Here is a 24,506-nt window from a genome sequence, read left to right as displayed (position 1 = left end):
ATTTTACATGGCAGCTTTCTGAGTAAAGGTGATAACTTCATCTTTGAAAGACTGTTTACCAGACTTTTGCTGAATGTGAATGAGAGGAATTCACATTTGTTTAATAAAAGGGGTTTTGTTGGGATCAGGAATCTGCTTTGTACTTTTTGGGTGAGAACAAAAACAATTTTACATCCGCTCTTCCAGTGAATGAGTGAATAAATACTTTTATGCATGAATTTGGAAACGTCCTTATTCTGAATCCTGAAACACAAGCCTTAAGCCTCAAATCTTATACTTAACTTCTTGGGAGTTAGCCCCACAAGTTCAATGGGACTTTCTTTTAAAAGAATGATGCACAGAATAATACTGCGGCTGCCTTTAAATCATCAATCAAACTGTCAGTACAGGATCATCAATAAAAACTTTCAAACACCCCTGAAAACAGTGAATTATTCATTCATGATTGGTTCACATGAAATAAATACTTATATCACTGCGGAGAGGAGACATCTTAATTGCCTTTACCTTAGTGATGGATTCGTGCAGGCGGAAGGGAGAATCCAGCTTTGTGGATATTGTTGAAGACACAGGGAAAACAGCCTCAGAAAGAAAACTTGCTGTCTGTGTAAGAGGGAGAAGGAGAAACCTTTTAAGACTTCATATTGATTTCTTTCCTTAGAAGCTTTATTGGCTTTTGTCTATGGTTTAAAGGATTTCAATTTTTTTAAAAGATTGTGTTGATGATTAGACTTCATTTCAGTGATCCAGTTTACTCATTTCAACACACTGTTTCAGAAACAATGAACTATATTTTTTCTTTTTAAAACAAATAAATAAACAAGACACTGTTATAACGGCATCCATTTTCATGTGTGCATGTCACTCGTGGAATGCATTTATTGTACATTTTCATCTGAAGGAGAAAGCAATATATACTAATAATCCTAAATTTCAAAAGGCAGAGATTAAAGTTAAAGGTAAAGCTTCCCCTCACAAACATATGTGCTAGTCGTTCCTGACTCTAGGGGGCGGTGCTCATCTCAATTTCAAAGCCAAAGAGCCAGGACTGTCTGAAGACCTCTCCGTGGTCATGTGGCTGGCATGATTAAACACCGAAGGTGCATGGAACGCTGTTAGCTTCCCACCAAAGGGAGTTCCTATTTTTCTACTTGCATTTTTACGTGCTTTCAAACTGCTAGGTTGGCAGAAGCTGGGACAAGTAACAGGAGATCACTCCATTACGCGGCGCTAGGGATTCGAACCACTGAACTGCCGACCTTTCTAATTGACAAGCTCAGTGTCTTAACCATTGAGCCACCACGTCTCTCAGTTAGGAGATTATGTAGACCAAAGTAAATAATCAGCTCCACATTAAGGCCAAACTACTTTTATTCATATTGGTTATAGAAACAGAACGTTGCAAGTTTGTCTGTGCTTTGACTACAACAATCAAGACAGAGTCTGTGTGAAAAAGAAAGTTTTTTTAAAAAAAAAGATAGTTCTAGTGAAAAAAAATTAAACTCACAATAGAATAAAAACTGCAATTAGTAATGAAACAACAGAGGGATTTCCCACATTTAATCAAGCATGAGATGGTCTTGAGAGATTTGCAAAGCATGAGAGGAAAGGGTAAAACATATTTGTGGCAGGTAATGTATTCCCAAGGGGCAGGATACTACAGATACTCAGTTCATCTTAAGAGAACAAATTATGCAATTAGTGTTCCTCAGGTTCCTACTCCATAGTAGCTCTGTGCTCAAAGGAAGTCCTCCTCCTCCTCCTCCTCCTCCTCCTCCTCCTCCTCCTCCTCCTCCTCCTCCTCCTCCTCCTCCTCCTCATTTTTGCTTCTTCTGCTACTCCTTCTCCTCTTCCTTTTCCCTTCTTTAATATAGATAATATAGATACATAGAGATAGAGATATGTGTGTGTGTGTGTGTGTGTATGTGTTTTCTGAGGTTTTCGCCAGACTGCAAATGCACAATTAGCCTCTTTAAACCCCTCCTATCCTTACATGAAACACAAACCCCCCAAACAATCAGAACACACCTCCACTCAATCAGGACACACCTCCACCCAATCAGGACACAGCCAAGCTCCCACCCAATCAGTTCAAACCCCCACTGGCAGTTAAAAGGAAGAAACAGCCGAGATCTCACATTGCTCCTGGAAGCACCAAGCCTGAAGTAGCCTGAAGATGACGAATGAGACTTCGTCGAAACGTCGCCAAGACATCTCCAATTTTATGCGGGAGAAAACCCAAATAACTAGAGACCTACATATATATATATAAAATGTGAGCGCACTGAAGCATAGCAAAAGGATAAACACTCCCAGAGTCCTTCGGGAGTGGGCGGCATACAAGACAAATAAACTACTACTACTAAAAAAAAAAAAAAAACGTAACAGGGAAAACAGGACATTTTGATTGCAACTTGTAATTACACACAGCTACAGAAGATAATGCAGGCATGACTCCACTGAGGGGCAAAATTTTTGCAAAAGGAGCTTAGCATGAATCAAATTAATATTAGATTCAGCCAGAAAGAAGCACATCAAAACCAATATATATTTCTTGGTTTTAAGCAGACATAAATGCATGCTGAATAAAACTAACAGAGATCAATTCAGCCCAATAAATTATTATCCATTTACACAGCTAATCTAATACATATCTTAATGCATATAAAGATCTTGGAACAGCTAGCTTAAATTACTGAGGTTTCATAGTTTTCTTTCATTAAAATTTTACATTTGCACTCATAACTATATATATGTTTTCAAGCATGTTTGTTAATATGATCTTGTTGAAATGTTAAACATTAAGAATTTGATTAAATTTCCTTTTGATGGGTTACATTTTCTGTCCTTTTCCACATTAGAGATAGCTGCACGCACGTTTATCACATGTGTGATAACTTCTTTTCAAACTAAAAAAAAAAGATATTAAACTCCTAACTCCTTCTCCATGAAACAATGTTCTGGGGGCGCCCTTCTGAAGCTTTTTAGCTTGGCAATATCTTTAAAAGGAAAAGGGAACTGGATCTGAACCAACATTCTGGATTTATACCAATGGGGGCATATAATATTATAATATTAGCAGCTTTATCTGGGAGTCATTTCCTAATGATCTCGGTTTAGAATCTGATCTTTTTATTGCAGCTGTATAGCAGATCAATGCTTTTTTATTGTTGCAATACTCAATGCCCACTCTCTGTTGATGTATTTTCGGTGTGTGTGTGTGTGTGTGTGTGTGTGTGTGTGTGTGTAAATATGCAACAGAATTCTCCACTTTAACATCCATATATACTATGTGAAACCAGTACATTTTCATAATTTACTGCAATCAGAAGGATTAATGGTATTACAGATTAACAGAATTGGAAGGGATCTTGTAGATCATCTAGTCCAGCTCCCCCACCCAAGCAGGAGACCCTACACCATCTCTGACAAATGGAAGTCCAATCTCTTCTTAAAAGCCTCCAGTGATGAAGCTCCCACAGTTTTCGAAGGCAAGCTGTTCCATTGGTTGAAAATTTCTCCTTATTTCCAGGTTGAATATATCCTTGATCAGCTTCCATCCATTGTTCCCTTGTCTGGCCTTCAGGTGCTTTGGAAAATAGCTTGATCCCTTTCTCTCTGTGGCAACCCTTCAAATATTAGAACATTGCTATCATGTCTCCCCTGGTCCTTCTCTTCACTAGATTAGCCATGCCCAGTTCCTGTAACCGTTCTTCATAAGTTTTAGCATCCAGTCTAATGATCCTCATTGCTCTTCTCTGCACTTTTTCTAGAGTGTTGCTTTATTTATGTATTTAAAACATTTACACATCCACCCATCTTCCAACTTTGGGCAGCTCCCAATCAAAAGTGAAAACAACAGGTAAAATCCCATTAAAATTATAGAAGTAAACAGATTAAACAATTAAAGACAATAGAGAGCTGGCACCAAGTCAAACTTCTAGTGCGCAATTATCCCATCTACTCCCAGTGCTTAGGGGAATATATTTTACTGGATGGGCTGCTTATTGTTCTTCCCAAAGTAAGAACATTGTCCCTATATAATAAGCACCTGTATTTGAGGAACACATTTCTAAAAGTCTCCTGACAAAAGTCAGCTGTCAGATGCTAAACTCCTTATATTCACATTTACTTGAGACCTGAATTTAGGGGATGATTAATGTCAAAATGATGATTAATTCATTCTTTACTTGCCAGAAAGCTCTTTACTTTGCTGTGAAGTGTAGAAATGAAAGCTTTGGGGTTTAAAAGTAATATTAATGCTGCTTGAAAATTTAACAGGATTGATTTGTCATGCCTGGCATCTCATAATGTGCCTGCTTGCTTCTGAGAACTTGGACTCTACCCTGGGGCTTTGATTGCTTTATGTTTTGCTAGCTGAAAGAGACAGAAAGTAAAAAAAAAACCTTCTTCTTGAGGCATCTTATCTCTTCTTTGTAAAGAGCCTAGCTTGACTAAACATGTTTAGACAATTGTGACATTTCAAGAGAAATATACCTTTGGCACGGGTCTGTGCAAGCTTTCAGCCTCACCAAGTGTCATGTATAATGCAAGCTAAGGTAAAGGTTCTCCCGCACATGCGTGCTAGTTGTGTCTGGCTCTAGGGATCATGCTCATCTCTGTTTCTAAGCCAAAAAGCCAGCATTGTCCAAAGACATCTCCATGGTCATGAGGCCGGCATGACTAAACCAGGGGTGGATTCCAGCTTCTTATACTGCTGGTTCGCTCATGGACGCACTTCAGGCACACGGGCACTTGATGCATGCTAGGCGCAAATGCACAGTAGTAAAAAAAAATGCTTCTGCGCATGTGCAGAAGCAAAAACCAAGATGGAGGCACATATGGCGCCACCAATAGAACCGGTTCAGGGACATGGCCGGCCGAGTTACTGCTTATTCGGCCAAACCAGTCTGAACTGGTAGGAACCCACCTCTGGACTAAATGCCAAAAGCACACAGCGCACTGTTACCTTCCCAGCAAGGTAGTCTCTATTTTTATACTTGCAATTTTTACGTGCTATCGAACTGCTAAGTTGGCAGAAGCTGGGACAAGTAACGAGAGCTCACTCCATTATGCAGCGTTAGGGATTCGAACTGCTGAACTGCCGACGTTCAGATCAACAAGCTCAGTGTCTTAGCCACTGAGCCACCGTGTCCCAACATTGTTTTTTACATTGATACAATTCTTGCTTATTGTATTTTGCCTATTGTGTGCAACTGTTTCTCTCCAAACCAATGCAGTGGAGAGCTCTTTCAAAAAAACACCACTTTGTTATCCTGATCACTTTCTCCCATTGTGAATTCAAATGAGGTCTCTGAGATTTAAGGGGAGAGTTTGGGCACCTAATCAAATCCCCAGGGACATGGTGGCTCAGTGGCTAAGATGCTGAAGGTGTAGAACAGAAAGGTTGGCAGTTCGGTGGTTTGAATCCCTAGCGCCGTGTAATGGAGTGAGCTCCCCTTACTTGTCCCAGCTTCTGCCAACCTAGCAGTTCAAAAGTCTTAGTCACTGAGCCACCACATCCCTTATATAATGCAAGCTACTACCTACCAACTTAGGTGGTTAAACCCATGTTCTCAAAACTGAGTCAATTTATAAGCCCTTTCTTGATGTTTCCTCCCTTACTTTGGTCTTCTCAATTATCCACACCACTGAGCATTCTTAAAAAGGTTGTTTATGTGATAGGATCAATCATTCAAAGTTCTAGGGTATCTATTTGACTAAGACTGAATGCTTTAAAGATCTGCGTATAAATGGGGAGGAATTTATTTTGCTTTACTTCTTAGGGTGACAGTGTGATGAGTTGGAATATCAAATAGATTACTTAGACTGAGGTTCAAATATAACATGTTATTAATACCATGTTTTCCTGAAAGTAAGACCCTGTCATATAATTTTTGGCCACCAAAAAATACACCAGGACTCATTTTTGGGGGGCGGGGGGTTGTCCACTGACACACTTCACTTGTGCTCATCGCCCGGGCCTCCTTTTTGCTGTCACAGGAACTTCTTCAGCTTCAGATAGTTGCAACCAGGCCTTACACACTTTAGCCCATTTCTTCTGAAGACAGAAAGGCTTTCCTGAAGGCCTTTGTACCCGATAACAGAGCCCCAGATCAATCCCGAGCTCTGTTATTGGCTACAGAGGCCTTCAGAAAACCCGGCTGCAGAAGAAATGGTCCAAGGTGTGCGACGCCTGGCTGCAACTATCCAAAAGTAAGTAGAAGGGCAGCTACACCACCCAATCCACATTCCCATTCCCATCCCTACCCTACCTTATTATTTACCCATGCATCTTGGATTGGGCAGGGTCTTAATTAGGGTTTATTTGGGGGTAAGATTATATTGGGCACACATGTAAAAATCAAACTAGGACTTACTTTCTTAGTACATCATATTTTTGGGAAAACAGAGTAGATGCATTTGTGAAACATGCTAAACTGGTTTTATATTAACCTTGGTTAGATTTCTATGTGATTTATGGTATTGATTGTCAACCTGTGGTCCATGGAACCCTGGGGAGCTACGGGTTCATCACAGGAGGTCCAGAAAGGTTTGAAGAAATGTTATGATTTAAACCTTTAGTTAAGTCTTGGTGGTCTGTGCTCATGGCACAAAAGGGGTCTACAATGAAGGAAAGGTTGAGAATCACTAGTCTATGATGTTCTAATATTGCAGGTTTTTTTATTTATGCTTTGACAGATTCCAAACACAAGAAAATGGGTTAAAAGTAACTAAGCTGAATGCTTCATAAATGAACATCCTACAAGTTTGTCAAGAAACTCAATGACTTCTCTATTGAGAAAATTCCATTTTTTTTTTTAAAAAAAAAGTGATAAGTATTCCACATTCCTATTTGCATACAGGAATATTCAGTCCCTGTCCTTGGTGCTGAAAAATTCCACTTACCTGCTAAATCCCAGATGAGAAATAATTGCTAACCTTCACCCTGAAGTTGTATGCTATATTTCCAGAATGAATACTCCTATAATTTCCTCCTTGCTCACCTAAATATTGCAACCATCTATACCTTTTGTCCAACCTCCTTATCTTAGTGAAATACTGTTTTGCCAAATATCAGGGCAGTAATGAGATGCCCAGGAAATTGGTTATTTTGGATCCAGAGATTTATACTTTATTTATTAGACCAGTGATGGCGAAACTTTTAGACACCAAGTGCCCAAACTGTGCACGGTGCATGCCCGAACTGAAAGGTGTGTGTGCACGAACCCAAACATGTGAACGCACAGACATGTGCATGCACGGACATTGACATGCATGTGAACTGACATGTGTGCATGCATGCACAGCAGAGACCCAAAAACCGGCTGGCCGGTGGGAGGTGGGACATCCCGACACCGGCAGCTCAGCAAGAGGTAGGATCTTTTTCTTTCATGATCTTCTGTTTTGTCGCTTGCAGGAAAACAGAAGCACTGGAAAGAAATGCCACAGAGATCTGACCTGGGGCGATGGCGCGCATGCAAGCAATGAGAGCTCCATGTGCCACTTCTGGCACACGTGCCATATGTTCGTCATCACGGGGTTAGACACACAAAGAATTTGCCTCCAGAACAGAAGCACTCAGTGTACTGGCAACAAATTCCTTGTTTGACTAACCACCCTTGGCCAAATAAATAATATAATAAATAAAAAAGAGAAGAAATGAATAAAGTTAAATAAAAAGAGACAACGAATACTCAAATAAGTAAAGGATTTGAAGCTTGATTATTAGCTCCCCCAAATCGATTTAAAAGCATAACATAAAAAGTGTACATATCAAGCAAGATAATACCCAAATTTCTTACAAGTTCCCAGGAGCAACTTAATAAGGTCAGCAAGATTCTCCAAGAGTAACCAATTTCCACAGTATCCCCGTTTCACATAGAAGCACCCAATAAACCACAACCCCAAGGATTTAATCAAAACCTGGAACCATGATCTCATGGTTCTTTTATGGTCAGGAGATTGAAAGACCCAATCTTGACAGTGTGCTGCAAAACTCTGGAAAAGGAATGGAACGTCTTTGACTATCACAGTGAGAAAAGCTTTGAAGCTACATGAAGATTTTTCCTCTCCCCTACTTCTCCTTTATTCAGTAAACAGAAGGAATAAGGTTGGCTCAGAAAAAGCTCTAAACTTTTAGGTGGTTTTTAGTATGAAGGAGAAATCAAAACATGTCACTAAACTCTTCAAAATAACAATGGACTTCAACGTTGTCATCCCAGGTACATGGTAATTCTAGTAAACTCTTGAAAAAATTGAAAACAAAAGAACACTTCTTGTACTTCCTACACACAACCTGGCACTTTCACTGTATTTTGGGGGGGGGGGGAAGAAGAGGAGAAGAGGCATTAAGCAAAGCAATAACAACATTTCTGTTGTTCGCAGTGTTTTGAGGAATATGGGGAGCTCATACATGATCTAAACTTACCCTTATAGCTTGTGTGTTCTGCTAACATTTTCTCTTTGGTGGAAATTCACATTACATATAAACTTGATGAAACCTGTCCATTTGGGGGTTTAATTGGGTAAACTTAAAGGTAAAGGTTTCCCTCTCACATATGTGCTAGTCGTTCCCGACTGTAGGGGGCGGTGCTCATCTCTATTTCAAAGCCAAAGAGCCAGCGCTGTCCAAAAATATCTCTGTAGTCATGTGGCTGGCATGATTCAATGCTGAAGGCGCACAGAGCACTGTTACCTTCCCACCAAAGGTCGTCCCTATTTTTTCTACTTGCATTTTTTACAAGCTTTGAACTGCTAGGTTGGCAGAAGCTGGGACAAGTAAGGGGAGCTCACTCCATTACACGGCATTAGGGATTCAAACCACCGAACTGCCAACCTTTCTGTTCTACACCTTCAGCATCTTAGCCACTGAGCCACCATGTCCCTAGGGGTTTGATTAGGTGCCCAAACTCTCCTCTTAAATCTCAGAGACCTCATTTGAATTCACAATGGGAGAAAGTGATCAGGATAACAAAGTGGTGTTTTTTTTTGAAAGAGCTCTCCACTGCATTGGTTTGGAGAGAAACAATTGCACACAATAGACAAAATACAGAATTGTATCAATGTAAAAAACAATGTTGGGACGGTGACTTAGTGGCTAAGACACTGAGCTTGTCGATCAGAAAGATCTTTTCTGTTCCCTTGAGCCACATAACAGAGTGAGCTCCCGTTACTTGTCCCAGCTTCTGCCAATCTAGCAGTTCAAAAGCATGTAAAAATGCAAGTAGAAATATAGAGACCACCTTTGGTGGGAAGGTAACAGTGTTCCATGTGCCTTTGGCATTTAATCATGCCGACCACATGATCATGGAGATGACTTCGGACGGCGCTGGCTCTTCGGCTTTGAAACAAAGATGAGCACCGCCTCCTGGAGTCAACAACAACAAGCATATATGTGCGAGGGGAACCTTTACCTTAAAAACAATTCAAGTAGTACATCAGCTATATGTTTAAGATGTTTGGGAAACCAATTAGACTTATGTTCTAAAAGCTCCAACAACATTCTTTGGAAACATGAAATACGATATATTTGAACGTTTCCTAATTAATCATTATCAGAAGAGTTAATGAGGTTATATATTCTTTAAAATTATTCTTCCTCTGCAAGTCCTGGGCATATGTGGTATGTATACAAGTAATATTTCAGGGGAAAGAACACTAATATAATTCATTATTAGAATAATGCTGCATGTCTCAGAGATTAGTCATTGCAACTATTCATCTTTATTTCAAATGTTTGTCAGGACTTGGTGGGCTGAATTGATTTATTTATGAGAAAATCAGAGGTAAAATATTGCTGGGTTAGTCACAAATGCAGACAAATTGTCAGCACTGAATAGATAATTGTCTATGTAGAACTTGAACTTGCCTTTCAAAGACCTGAGTGCTAATTTATTGGTAATATTTATGTCCTACTCCAATTGTAATGAATAACTAACAATCCAAAGAAAACAAAGAAAAAAAATAAAACAAGTAGCATAATAAGCCACCAAGAACAACTAAGGGCAAAAACATGCTCAAAAATATGATTTCAAATTGTTTGCAATATTCACAATGGCAGCCAAACAATGCTTTTTTCCAGAAATCAACAAATCCCACTCCTGAAGGTTATTCAAAGGAAAATATAATCCCTCTCTATTCCTTTTATAATTTTTTGCACCAGGAATTGTGGTAGCCTTTACAGCCGTGACCCGACAATTGCGCGATAGACATATGCACGCTGACAAAATAGCGTCGATTCAAACGCGACGTCAAAATCACGCCGACAAATTCACGATGATAAAATCGCGACGATAAAAGCGCGATGACAAGCACAATAAAATTGAAAATTTTTTAGGGTTAGGGTTAGGGTTAGGGTTATAACGTACGTATACGCGTCCCACTATGTTAAAGGCCCAGCACACTCATTGAGCTGTCTATAGTTTCTTGATGACGCGATTTTGTCGGCGCGCATTTGTCGGTGCGCTATTGTTGAAAATCAATTAGCAATTTTGACGGCGCTCATTTGTCCGTCACGGTTTTGTCGGTTGAACCCTGCTTGAATGTCTGAAGGAGGAAAAAGAGGTGGAATCGGAGTATGTTTCATCTTGGCTTTTGGGGCCGCCACAAAATAATCTATACTGTCCAGCTAGGGTGGAGATATATATATATTATATATATATATATATATATATATATATATATATATATATATATATATATATATATATATATATATATATATATATATACGTGTGTTTTAAATATTTGTTTTCTGCCGATAGGTCTTTATTTTAATCAGAGCAGATAAAAGAGCACTGGGCAGTTTACAAGGATAGCATGATTCAACTTTCATCACAAGAATAAATAATTTTATAACTTACACCAAATGTTCTTTTCTTTCCATACCCCCTCCTATTAATAAATAAATTCATAAAGCATCATAATTTCAGTCCTGCTGGTTTATTTGATCAAGCTTGAATAGGTATGAGATCCAATTTGGTGTAGACATCTAGACAGAAACTGAGAAACTATGAGCTCTAGTTCAGCACTAGGCACAAAAGCCATCTGGGTAACTTTGAGCCAGTCGCTTTCTCTCAGCTCTAGGAAGGAGGCAATGGCAAACCATTTCTGAAAATCATTGCTAAAAAAAACTACAGGGATCTGTCCAGGCAATTACATGGGAATTAAACATGATGGAATGGAAGGAATTAAAATATGGATAGGTTATTTGTCAATAATCCCACTGTTTAACCCTGCATTTTAGATCTATAATGTGCTGAATGCGCAGCAAATTCCTCCTATTCCTCCTCCTCCTCCTCCTCCTCCTCCTCCTCCTCCTCCTCCTCCTCCTCCTCCCTAGCATATTCCTGCAGGTGCAGAGTCACTTTTCAGATCACTGAACACCACTTTGCATGGTCAGCTGCGTTTCCAGGGTGCAGGCCCATGGCTTGCGTATCTTGCCATCTTTATTTTGGATGCCGGCTTTTGACTTCTAGTTGGTAGATAGACTTGGCCACAGTGGAAGGTGCTGCTCTTTGGACATGTCCATACCAGCAGAGTCGGCCTTCTCTCCTCTTCTCTATAATTGGTGCTACATCAAAATGTTGTCGAATGGTGTCATTTGTGATGTGGTCAAGAAGGGAGATGCCCGATATCCAACAGAGCATTCACATTTCCATGGCAAGGAGATAGCGTTCGGTCCCCTGTTGTTGCTGCCCAGGATTCAGTGCCCTACAGTGCAGCAAACTCCATAGATTAAATCACATCTTCCTAATTAGCACAGACATCCCACAAAAGCCACATCGACTAAGCATCTACAATGTCTTGAATCCAAATGGAAAAACATTGCTCCGAAAAATAGTATGGTGATTCAAACAACTGACTAAAAGCCTGCCTACAAACTTGAATGCAAGATTTCTTACAATTTAATCCCAAGCAACCATTTTTAGAGATAATGATTCAAAGAGGTTCTATTATTCATCCAAGCAATATAACAATTGCAGAGCTATTACAGTGGAGCTATTCAAACAAATAGAGGCAGCCTTCCCCAGATTCCTCTACTTGGGATTTCGGACATGGCAGAGATTGAAATTAATCTCTGCTTTTCCCCATTCCAAAGCAGTTCTAGCTGCACATTTAGTTAATGAGGGCCTCTTCAGTCTTAATGCATAATTTTGCTTTTGCTCGACTATTTTTCACAAGCACAAAACACTGGAGTAATGTTGAGCAATCAAGGAAATAATTTTTTGTTGCCGAAGGAAGCCTGAAGTGTATTGGGGTGGCACAGTTTAATTTATACAATTTTCCTTACAGACAGTTTCCCAACTTTCAGGGATTATTTTAAATACATCTCAAGAGTTAGCTGCAGTTAATAGCAGACTGGAAAGATGCCCAAAACATATGAAGATTATCTAATCTAGCTGATAAGACAAAGGTTTTCCATCCTGCTTCTGGGCTCCTAAACTGACATCAGCTGACATTGATCAATGCTTCTCTCCCTTCAAACAAATGCCTGAAAATAAACTCCTGTCACCTAACAGCTGAAGTGAAACACGGAAGGGCTGCAAGACAGATAGGAGCAAATCCAAAGAATTCATCGACAGATGTCACAGTCCTGCAAGCAGAACCACCCACTTTGCCTTGTTCATAAGAAACAGCTTCAACAAGAGCAGAGCAAAGGAAAGGATAGCAAGTTAGGCTAAGATTAATCAGATGATACAAAAAATTCAGGCGGTTGTATGGGTCAGTGATTAAAGATACTGAGTTTATAACTGGAATACTGACTTGGGTTGAGACCTGAATTCCTGTTGTCGCCTGCCAGCAGGCAGTGGAGCTGGCAGAGTCGGACGGTGAGGAGGTTGGGGAGGAGCATAGGCCAGTCTTGGAGCTGGGAAAGGCTTGGATGAGGGCTCTGTGTCAAAGGCAGCGCTGGGGCCGAGGCTGTCTGGCAGTGATCAGATGCCTACAGAGCTAGACAGCAGTGAGGCAGAGGAACAGCTAGAGACTGTTCCCAGTGCGTGCATGAGCAGAGCTGCCAGAAGAAAAGAACAGCTAAAGAACAGGGGTTGACTTGGGAGTAAAGCCACAGGTGGACAGTGAATGGCCCCTCCCATAGGAAATAAAAGAGGAGTGAAAGGGGAGTGGGCTTTTGCAGGAAACAATTTGTTCATTCGGTAGTTAGAGTCATTTCAGGAGTGTGAAGATCTATCCGTGAATCTCAGAGACCCTGTGCCCAGTCTCTCCTTGCACAGCACCTCATTGGAAAATATTTACATGGCAGCTTTCCAAGATAGATAAGGTCTGTAGTCATAAATATTCCTTTGAAAGACTGTTTGCCAGGCCTTGTGGAAGGTGAAGAGAGGAATTCACATTTGTTTAATAAAAGGGGTTTTGTTGGGACAGGACTCTACCTTGTGCTTTTTGGGGAAGCCTAGGTCAGACAATTTCAGACAATGGGGTGGGTTCCCATTCCTGTCCTAGCTCCCTGCCCATCTAGCAGTTTGAAAAGATGCAAATGCACGTAGATTAATAGATGCCACTTGGTAGGAAGGTAACAGTGTTTCTGTGTGCCATGGTGTATAACCATGCTGGCCACATGACCACAGAAGATGTCTTTGGACAACACTGGCTCCCTCAGCCAAGAAATGGAGATGAGCACCATGCCCTAGAAATGGGACTCAACTGGACAGGGAATCTTTACCTTTTGCAAAATTGGCATAGAAAGGAAGGCAAACTTTGTTCGAAGCTCCTGTCATTTTAAGTGCAACCCTGTAGTATTAATGTTTTTAGCAAAAAAAAAAAAAAACAACTGCGCTCACTGGGCATAAAAGAAACCCAACCCAAGGACATATACGAAGTTTAATATGTGAGCACGAAGTACACTTTAAGTAAAAAGTTAGATCATAGTGGCCCTTTCTTCATAGCTGCATTGAAAGGAACAAACTAGGCAAGCATGCTTTGGTCTGGACTGTCATTGGAGGCTTGGACCATCCCCGTCTTCTTCAACTCTCCATCTTCTGGCACATGCAGGAAGAGCTTCCCATGATGGCCAACCTTACCCTGGATGAACCTGTGTTAAATTACACACACACACACCACACACACACACACACACACACACACACACAAAATCAAAATGTTGAGCCGAGGTGGCGCAGTGGTTAAATGCAGCACTGCAGGCTACTCAGCTGACTGCAGTTCTGCAGTTCCGCTGTTCAAATCTCACTGGCTCAGGGTTGACTCAGCCTTCCAGCCTTCCGAGGTGGGTACAATGAGGACCCAGATGTTGTTGGGGGCAATATGCTGACTCTGTAAAACCGCTTAGAGAGGGCTGAAAGCCCTATGAAGCGGTATAAGTCTAACTGCTAAAATGGATCCTGGGCGCTATGCTGCAATGGAGAAATGGGAAGCGGAACAGCCGGCATGAAAGAAGGAGGCTGATTCAAACATCAGAGAGAAGGAGGAGAAGCAAGGAGAAGAAAGTGGGAAATCAGCCTTCTCTTTCCCTTGCGTCAGCCGCTGCATTGCCCATTTCTCCATTGCAGCACAGCACACACCCAGGATCCACTTTGATAGTGGTGTGGTGGTGTGTGTGTGTGTGTGTGTGGTGTGAATTTAATAACTGGTTTGCTGAACCGATCCGAACTGGCTGAATCCCACCACTGATGGGATGCAATCCTTTCCTGTTCAATTCTTTCAGTGGTTAAATACATCGAACAAACACAGGGAACCAGGTCAAACATATTGACGCATGATATTCCTGAGCAAAACTGGGTTAAAAAAACCCCACAAATAGGCTTGTACAGCATCCAATGTTCAATTATTGTTAGTTCTGGATAATAGTTTAGCATCCTAGATAATAATTCAGTGTGTTCTTGTAGGAAGAGCCTGTTAGCTTACTTTCTGGCTCAATGTATTTTGCAGAGAAATAGGTTAATGCAGAAATCCAATTAATAATGGTATATGAACACGACTCAAAGTCACAAGCATTTTAGGGAAGGGGAGGGGAACAGTAGGAAGAAGGATATTGCTGTTCGTTTTTTGAAGGCACTTCATCGATGAACAAAATGGAAGGGAATAGAAATGTGAAAGTTTCAGAGAAATATTGTACGTGTAGTAAGTAACTAAAACCACTTGTCTTTAGCTAGATGACGAGTTATTATTTATTTATTTCATATGGCATACATTTGTCAGGGAGATCTACACTTCACAGAGTAGTTCTGACAGCCTAATTGCTAGTTTGTTCAGTTTTGAATCTGGGCGCTTATCCAGTGTGCCACGGGGTGTGAACTAATTTGTACCATCAGCTAGTGGCGTTCAGATAGTGACATCTTCTGGGGCCCCTTCTGCGATCTCAACTCATGTTTCCATAGGTCGGTGCCAGCTCACATTCCTTATGCAGATAGCCTTTCTCACCAGAGTGGTACCTATTTATCTACTTGCAGTAATGTTTTCCAAGTGCTGGGTGTTCAGGGCAGAAGATACAGGCAAGTGGTCAGAACTCACCCCATCCCACAGTGCTACTAGAGCTCAGCAGATCAGCGTCCTTAAACTGCTGCACCACCACAGTGTTATTGCACTTGTGATGTAAATCTTGCAATGGACAAATTTATGACACTTCATTCAAGTGAAGATGACGACACAATATGTATTAACCCAAGGTCAGGGTTCCAAAATTAATTCAGTTCTGAGGCAAAGGATTCCTCAAAGTTCCTTTTGATGGATGTGTTTCAGGATACCAAACACTGCAAATCACTAGGTGAACATTTGTGGATTTAACATCATTGCTGAGTCCACCTGCAGCTCTGCTGCCTCAGAACTCTGTTACCAAATCCACAAGGCTAAAAAATAAATCTTTACACAATAAAGCTTTAAGACCCCATGTATGTAGTACACTACTTCTCCACTCTATTTTCCTCATTGTAATTTGTTTCAAAGAAGTTCTTGGCTGAAAAATACATGCCTTAAATTTAGGCAGTAATGATAGTGACCATTAACATTTTTACCCTGCTTTTCTTTTGCTTTTTAAGTTATGGACACATGGGGGTTTTCTTTCATTTTACCTTCACAGCAACAACTCTGTGAAGTACAATATTTTGGAGTATAAGAAGCACCTTTTCCCTCAAAAAAGAGGCTGAAATCTGGTTGCTATTATACACTGAATACAGTATTTTGGCCTCCCGAAAACCCTGCCCCATTCACCAAAATGGCCCGTGCATAGCCTTTAGGAGGCTTCTAGAGTGCTCCTGGGAGCTGGGGAGGGCAAAATGGAGCAAACCAATTGGCCATTTATAAAATTGGCACTCTGTAAGCCTCCTAAATGCTATGCATGCCCTTTTTGTGACAAAAAACAGGCCTGTTTTATGAAAAATGGCCAGGTTTTAGGAGGTCTGCAGAGTGCAAAAACTTTTTTTTTTAATTGCCTCTTGGTGCGTCTTATACGCTGAAAAATATAGTAAGTTGTTGAAAGGCAATGATTTGGCCAAAATTATCCAGAGAACTAGATGTTTCAATTCCCCACTCTCATACCTTTGTCATTGCACCACATTATATCTGATTGGAAGATCAACCGTCAGATCTCACTTGGAAGGACAATTTGCCTGAAGGCAAATTTTCAGTGAATAGGAATGAAAACAAAAGTTCAGGATGCATTCATGCAAGCAAAACTACAGGAAATGTGATGCAGTTTAAGAACATCAAGCTTGAACTAGAGCCATCTCCAACAATAATCCATAGTTTCCCCAAGGAAGGAGAAGAAGGAAAAGAAGGACTAGGAGTGATATGATAGAAGTGTTCCAATATCTAAAGGGTTGCCACAAAGAAGAGGGGGTCAACTATTCTCCAAGGTCCGGGCAAGAAGCAGCAGATCGAACTAATCAAGGAGAGAACCAACCCAGAACTAAGGAAAAATTTGCTAGCAGTTAGAACAAACTAATCACGGAAAGGCTTGCCTTCAGAAGTTATAGGTGCCTCCAATACAAGACTGGACAACTATTTATGTGAAACAATTCACCGACAAATGCTGCGATAGACATATGTGCGTCAACAAAACCGTGACAGACAAATGAGCGCCGTCAAAATCGCTAATTGATTTTCGACAAAATCACGCCGACAAATGCGCAATGACAAAATCATGAGAAAACCCTAACCCTATTTTTTTTTTCGATTTTATTGTGCTTGTCATCGTAAATTTGTCGGCGCAATTTTGACATGCGTTTTAATCGGCACTATTTTGTCGGCGTGCATATGTCTATTCCGCAATTGTCGGGTCATGATCTGAAACGATACAGGATTTCCTGCTTCAGTGGGGGGCTGGACTAGAAGACCTCCAAAGTCAGTTCTAATTCTGTATTCCATTATTAACCTTTGCCAAAGGTTAATATCAGGGGAGAAATTTCCGGTTCCGACAGGTTCGGGAGAACCGTAGCGGAGGTTTGAGTAGTTTGGAGAACCGGCAAATACTACCTCTGGCTCGCCCAGAGTGGGGTGCAATTGATATTTTGCAGTATCCTTCCCCTGCCACGCCACCAAGCCACTCCCGCAGAACTGGTAGTAAAAAAAAATTGAATTTCACCACTGGTTATATTATCCCATAAGACAGTGGTGGTTAACCTTTTTCTGAACCAAGTGCCCAAGCATCATGACCCAACAATTGTGTGATAGACATATGCACGCCCTCAAATGGAATGCATGTGTGGAACTCGCGCATGCTCCCTGCCCTGTGCATGCAAGCCCCCCCGCACACACTCCACCCCCGTTCATGCATGCACACAGCCACACACACATGCCCCACCCATGCACAGCGGGGGCCCCACATGCAGCCTGCCTCCATGGATGTGCAGCAGAGACCCGAAGACCAGCTGGCCAATGGGAGGCACGTGCGCATGGCAGCAGAGCTAAACTAGGACAACAGCTTGCATGCCATCAGAGAGGGGGCTGTGTGCATAGGTTCAAATCATGGCCATAAGATCATTGGTATAAACACTGGATGTGAGGGGAGGAATATGAAATGTGCTCACAGTATGACAGTGAAATGTTTGTACTTGCACTGTGACATCCACAACACACATTTCACATTTTTGCTTTGTTCCTGATTGCATGCCACAAATATATTATTTTCTTTTTGCTGAATGTGCTTCCAGAGCACCAGCACTCTTTATTTATCCCGACTCACTGAATGGATTCTCTTGGTTTCATGGTCCTCTACTAAGCATCTTAGACTCTATAATTCAAAGATGTCAGTCTCTTCAGTATGCAACTTTCACAGGTGTATAATCCCTCTAGAAAGGCTACAGCTTTAAATATCTTATCTTTTATAGTCACTGAAATGTCCTTCTCCTTTGTGCTCATGTACGTTTGTCATTATTATTTCCTCTGGAATTCATTTCCTCTTTACTTTTTGCAACAAGGAAGGGCAATAATAAATAAAACTCTATTCCGGAGAGGAAAAGGATATATGCCCTAAATGGATTGTTTATTCACTAATGCAAACAGTATATTTCCCCCCTTTTCCATTATACAAAATACCACCCATTGTTTTTCAAGAAGCTTCTTTTGCAGGTCCAACCAAAAATTCATCATGAACTGCCCTGCCCCCCCCCCAAAAAAAAATCAATATCACTATGATCATTATCATTATTCCAGTCTGTGGCTAGCATAGGTAAAGGTAAAGGTTCCCCTTGCACATACATGCTAGTCATTCGCGACTCTAGGGGGCAGTGCTCATCTCCGTTTCAAAGCCCAAGAGCCAGTGCTGTCTGAAGACATCTCCATGGTCATGTGGCACGCATTACTAAATGCCGAAGGCTCACAGAACCACTGTTACCTTCCACCAAAGGTGGTTCCTATTTTTCTACTTGCATTTTTACATGCTTTCGAACTGCTAGGTTGGAAGAAGCTGGGACAAGCAATGGGAGCTCATTCCATATTGCGGCACTAGGGATCCGAACCACTGAACTGCCGACCGTTCTGATCAACAAACTCAGCGTCTTAGCCACTGAATCACCATGTCCCCTTGTGGCTAGCATAAGCCCTAGCAAAAACCAGATATCTATGCCAAAGAGCAGGATGAAATCACAAGGCTTCCACATGAGTAGCAAAATAAACAAATGATAAAACTGGTTAACTAATATGTTTTTTAAAAAAGAGCTAAGCATCCCTATTTATAAGGCTACACTAGACAACAAAGATTGTGCTTCCTGAGCATTTTGAGTGTATCTTATAGACCTGTAATTTAACCCATCATATACTCATTTATAGAAATTTTTTGTTCTTACAAAATGGCAATGTACAGTTACATTTTTAATATCTCTTGGCTATGCTGCAAACAAGAAAGAAACATACAAAAAGATGAAACTGTTGTTAAACTACATCCAGTACACCAAGTACAATTGGAACATCTATAGAGATTTTAAATGTTTTGGCTCTGCTACTTGGAATGCAGCTTGTGTACATCAAGTTCTGTTGCTATGTATTTGAGTGAGGTCACCATGGAAGTGAATTGTATCATATTTAAAATAATTAGCCACTGTAAAAGAATTTGGTTCTAGGAGAGAAAAAATACGACACACAAACCACTTGTCGATCCAACAAAGATATCTTTGCCTCCACACCACTTCACATAAAACTTGGACCGATGAAAATTTTTGTGAAAGTGATGAACAGGGAAGGGGAAGATATTCATTATTTGAGACAGATGCTTCTAGAAAAACTACTACCAAGACCAGGAAGGCATTTTTGTTGGTCCACACATCAGATACACCATCTAGACCAAATTCTTGAATATAGCTCATCAGTCTGGAACCCGTACTGCATATTGGACATTAATACAATTGAGCGAGTAACACAGGGGTGGGTTCCGGCCAGTTCTAACCTCTTCTATAGAAGAGGTTCCACAAATCTACTGTGTCATTTAGAACCGGTTCCAGCTCCCTCCCCCTGCCCGTCCACACCATGTTTGCCCTGCATGCCGCTCACTGATTGGCTGGCTCACCAATCACCCCCGCCCGCCTCTAAGAGTCCTATCTAAAGTCTTAAAGCTGTCAAGTTTGAACACTCCTATGGTTTTTTTCTAAAGGGTTAATGGTTCAAGGGTCTTGTAACTTGACAACTTTAAGACTTGCACACTTCAATGCCAGAGTTCCTGAGCCAACATGACTGGAGGAGGAATTCTGGGAGTTGAAGTCTTAAAGCTGTCAAGTTTGAACACCCCCGGGTTTTCTTTTCTAAAGGGTTAGGGGTGCAAGGGTCTTGTAACTTAAAAGCTTTAAGACTTGCGTGCTTCAACTGCCAGAGTTTCTGAGCCAACATTTTTTTGGTAAGCAACAGTGTTGTTAAGTGAGTTTCACCACATTTTACAAGTTGGCCATGCCCACCCAGTCACATGAATGCCAAGCCACTTCCACCCAGTCACATGGTTTGCAAGCCACTCCAACTAAGCAGGCCACACCTACAGAAGAGGTTCTAAAAAATTTTGAAACCCACCACTGGAGTACAAATATTTTCACGAGAGGAGTCCTCCACTCCTCTGCTTGCAAGAGAATACCATATGTCACCAGACTTGAAATTTTGGGCTTAGACAACTTAGAACTATGCCGCCTTCAGTCTTACCTAAGTGTAGTGCATAAAATTATCTGCTACAATGTCCTACCTGTCAATGACTACTTCAGCTTCAACAGCAACAATACAGGAGCACACAATAGATACAAATGTAAGGTAAACTGCTGCAAAACTGATTGCAGAAAATACAATTTCGGTAACAGAGTGGTCAGTGCCTGGAATGCACTACCTGATTCTGTGGTTTCTTCCCCTAATTCCCACAACTTTAACCTTAGACTGTCTACTGTTGACCTCACCCCATTCCTAAGAAGTCTGTAAGGGGCATGCATAAGCACACACCAAAGTGCCTACCATCCAGTGGTGGGATTCAGCCAGTTCGCACCTATTCGGGAGAACCGGTTCTTAACTTTCTAAGCAGTTCAGAGAACCGGTTGTTGGAAGAAATCTTTTTGGTGTTTTTCCGCTTTACAGGGCTAATCCTGTAAGGAAGGCAGGAAGGAAACATTCTGGTGTTGTTTCCAGCTTAATCTTTATTGCCCTGCTTACAGAAACTGCCTCTCTGACTAACCCTTATTACATTGTAACAACTAAGGCAAAGTGCCCATCGACCTGAGTAATGTTGAGTTGGCCATGCCCACACGGTCACATGACCACTAAGCCCCGCCTACCACCTAGTCATTAGGACAGAGAACCGGTTGTTAAATTATTTGAATCCCACCACTAATGTCCTAATGTCCCCATTTATTCGTATCCATTTCATGTATTCATAATCATGTTTATACTTATATTTGTTATCTTATACATACTTGACAAATAAATAAAATAAAATAAAATAAGAGGTTCAAGAATCTGTTAGTGGGGCCAGAAAGAAAGAATCTGAAAAGCATTCAAGCATGTCGTTGAGAATTACTTTGGCATCTACAGAGCACCAAACTACATTCAGCTGGTTGACAAAGGCCTTACAGCATACAACATCATGAAGTGGGAACAAGTCACTTTTGGACACTGTGTGATACAGTGAGATACAAATGAAAATCGGCACACCAAACACTTTTAGCCCTATTGAACTCATTCAGCATGCTGGAAACATTATGTGATTAAATACAGTAAACATTAATTTCAAGACTCCTATGTATTACAGTCATTCTGAATCTATATTCGTGTTCAGTTGCAAGGGACATTTCATAGTCACCAAAAGTTCTTCAAGAAGAAAACTTCTGGGGAAAAAAATGCTGTCCAATGTTAAAAGAGCAAACCTATTTTTATTGGAAATTTAAAACTTGAAAGTGTTCTGGCCAGCAGACGCAGCCCAAGTAAGCCCTCCATTGCTAACCTTTTCTCTATTTTTTGCTGAAAATGACTCATCTGGCCACTCTTTCATTCTGTTCTTCAGGGTATCTGAAGCGGGAAGGGGGGGAGCGAGAAGAAAACAGCCTCATTGATTGACCTCTTTTCCACTTCTATTCCCATTCAAATGCTGCTGCTGTTACAAAACGTTCTCCTCAAATATTATTGTGCATTGGACGCTTGCCTATTTCTTTTCATCTCCCACAAGATTTTACCCATTATAGCACAAGCCAGCTCAAGCCAATCAATCTAATGAAGCTGCATTGATTTTATCGTATAGTGATGACATCAAACTTTGAAACTCAGGAGTGAAGAGGCTGGTAATGATCAAATTAAGGGTTTGTTGTCCCCCAAGCGTTAGGAGCCAAATGCAAACTGCTAATGAGCTTTCTAGCCCTTCTGGTTGCAACCTTTTCCTTCCCTTCCTCGGGACTTAACTGAAAACAGCAGGGGTGGGTTCCTGCCAGTTCTAATCTCTTCTATAGAAGAGGTTTCACAAATCTACAGTGCTGTTTAGAACCGGTTCCAGCTCTCTCCCCCCACCCGTCTGCACATCATCAGGAGGAAGAGCAAGAGGAGGAATTCTGGGAGTTGAAGTCGACAAGTCTTAAAGCTGTCAAGTTTGAACACCCCTGGGTTTTTTTCTCTAAAGGGTTAGGGGTGCAAGGGTCTTGTAGCTTGACAGCTTTAAGAATTGCACACTTCAAAGCCGGAGTTCCTGAGCCAACATGACTGGAGGAGGAATTCTGGGAGTTGAAGTCCACAAGTCTTAAAGCTGTCAAGTTTGAACACCCCTGGCGGTGGGGTTCTAAAGGGTTAGGGGTGCAAGAGTCTTGTAACTTGACAGCTTTAAGACTTGCATGCTTCAAATGCCAGAGTTTCTGAGCCAACATTTTGGTTGCTAAGCAAGAGCGTTGTTAAGTGAGTTCCACCACATTTTACAAGTTGGCCACACCCACCCAGTCACATGGCTGGCAAGCCACTCCCACCCAGTCACATGGCCAGCAAGCTACTCCCACCCAGTCACATGGCCAGCAAGCCACTCCCACAAAGCAGGCCATACCTACAGACGAGGTTCTACAAATTTTTGAAACCCACCACTGGAAAGCAGCTAGAGTTCAGGGCTAGGATGGGGAATTACCTATGGAGCCTGTGACATTCTGATAAAACAGAGAGCAACATCTAAGCATCAAAGACCTTGAATGTAGGAATTTATTTCTACAATTATAATTTTCTGTTGTGACTCAGCAGAAGTTTGCTGTGAGTTGAGTCGGGATACAGGAATGTTGCTCCAGCTGTTGCTCATTAGTGTCGTCTTCTGGAGATAAAAGGACTGATGGTGCCATGCCCTGGTTGCAGAAGCCAACGTTCATTCGTTCATGGTTTGTCGTTCATCGGTCGTGGTTTGTTTGTGAGAGGCACTTGGATAAGTGATTTGCTTTCTGTAACCCTGATTCAAAGAGACACTTGGAGAAGTGATTTGCTTTCTTTCTGTAAACCTGGTTTTGCTGTAAGAGCTCTTTGTTTTTGCATTCTGCTGTGTAACCTTTTTGCCAGAGACTTTATTTATGTTTATTTTGGGCTCACAGCCAGCATGAGCCAGGACTGATAAAGTTATTTCCTTTTAAGTCTGTCTACTGTCGTCTGTGAACGAACAAAGAAGGGGGGTCAGAACAGTTTTCACTGTTAATTAATCTAGTACAGGGCTGTCAAACTCAAGGATCTGTTCCATGGGTTGCTTAGCTTTGGCCTATGGGGCCACCCTGGAAACAGCGGAGGGCCAGCCCGCAGTACCTCTGCCAGCAAAAATGGAGCTCAAGCGGGCTGCGCATAGCCCTCCCCACTGGGCTCTATTTTGCTGGCAGAGGGCTAGCAGAACAAACTACAAGCCAAACAAAACAAAAAGAGAAATATTTCCCCTTTTGCATTTGAGCATCCAAGAAGGGACAGGAAAGGGAAAGGGAAAGCAGAAAGACAAATTAAAAGAAGGGACGATGAGAAGAGAGCAAGGAAGGAAAAGAAAGAAAGAAAGAGGGGAAGGAAGAAGAAAGGAGAATGAAGAGGGAAAGAAAAGAAGAAAAGGGATAGAGGGAGGGAAGGAAATCCTGCCTTAGAACTTGGCCAGTAGAGGACAAAGGTTTGGTCTCTCCTTCCTCCGCTGGAGACAATGGATCCTCCCAGCCCCTCGATCCCAAGTGCCCTCGATATGAGTTATGTCGAGCTGGCCACACCCACCCTACCCCTGAGGCCAATCTGGTACAGTTGTTAAGTGAATCTGGTTTCCCCATTGACTTTGCTCGTCAGGTTGCAGAAGCTGATCGCATGACCCCAAGTCATTGGGGCCATCATAAACATGAGTTGGTTGCCAAGCATCTGAATTTGATCATGTGACTAGGGGATGCTGTGAAAAATGGTCATAAGCCGTGGTGGGATTCAGCCAGTTTGGACCACTTTGGAAGAACCAGTTGTTAACTTTCTGAGCAATTTGGTGAACTGGTTGTTGGAAGAAATCCTTAAGGCAGAGAACCAGTTGTTAAATTATTTGAATCCCACCACTGGTCGTAAGTCACTTTGTTCAGCATCGTTGTAACTTTCAACGGTCACTGAATGAACTGTTG

At 41.5% G+C, this 24,506-nt stretch overlaps 1 protein-coding gene across 1 annotated transcript in view; it reads right to left on the bottom strand.

The window, feature by feature from the left end:
- NAALADL2 (N-acetylated alpha-linked acidic dipeptidase like 2) overlaps nt 1-24,506 on the bottom strand; it is a 267,073-nt gene that overhangs the window by 62,953 nt on the left and 179,614 nt on the right. Inside the window, exon 7 of the mRNA XM_032224901.1 lies at nt 508-603. Within this exon, the coding sequence (XP_032080792.1) occupies nt 508-603 (96 nt within the window). The remainder of the gene's footprint in view (nt 1-507; nt 604-24,506) is intronic.

Source organism: Thamnophis elegans, chromosome 10 (assembly GCF_009769535.1).
Source record: "Thamnophis elegans isolate rThaEle1 chromosome 10, rThaEle1.pri, whole genome shotgun sequence".
NCBI lineage: Eukaryota > Metazoa > Chordata > Lepidosauria > Squamata > Colubridae > Thamnophis > Thamnophis elegans.
This window is presented reverse-complemented; position numbering and strand designations above follow the sequence as displayed.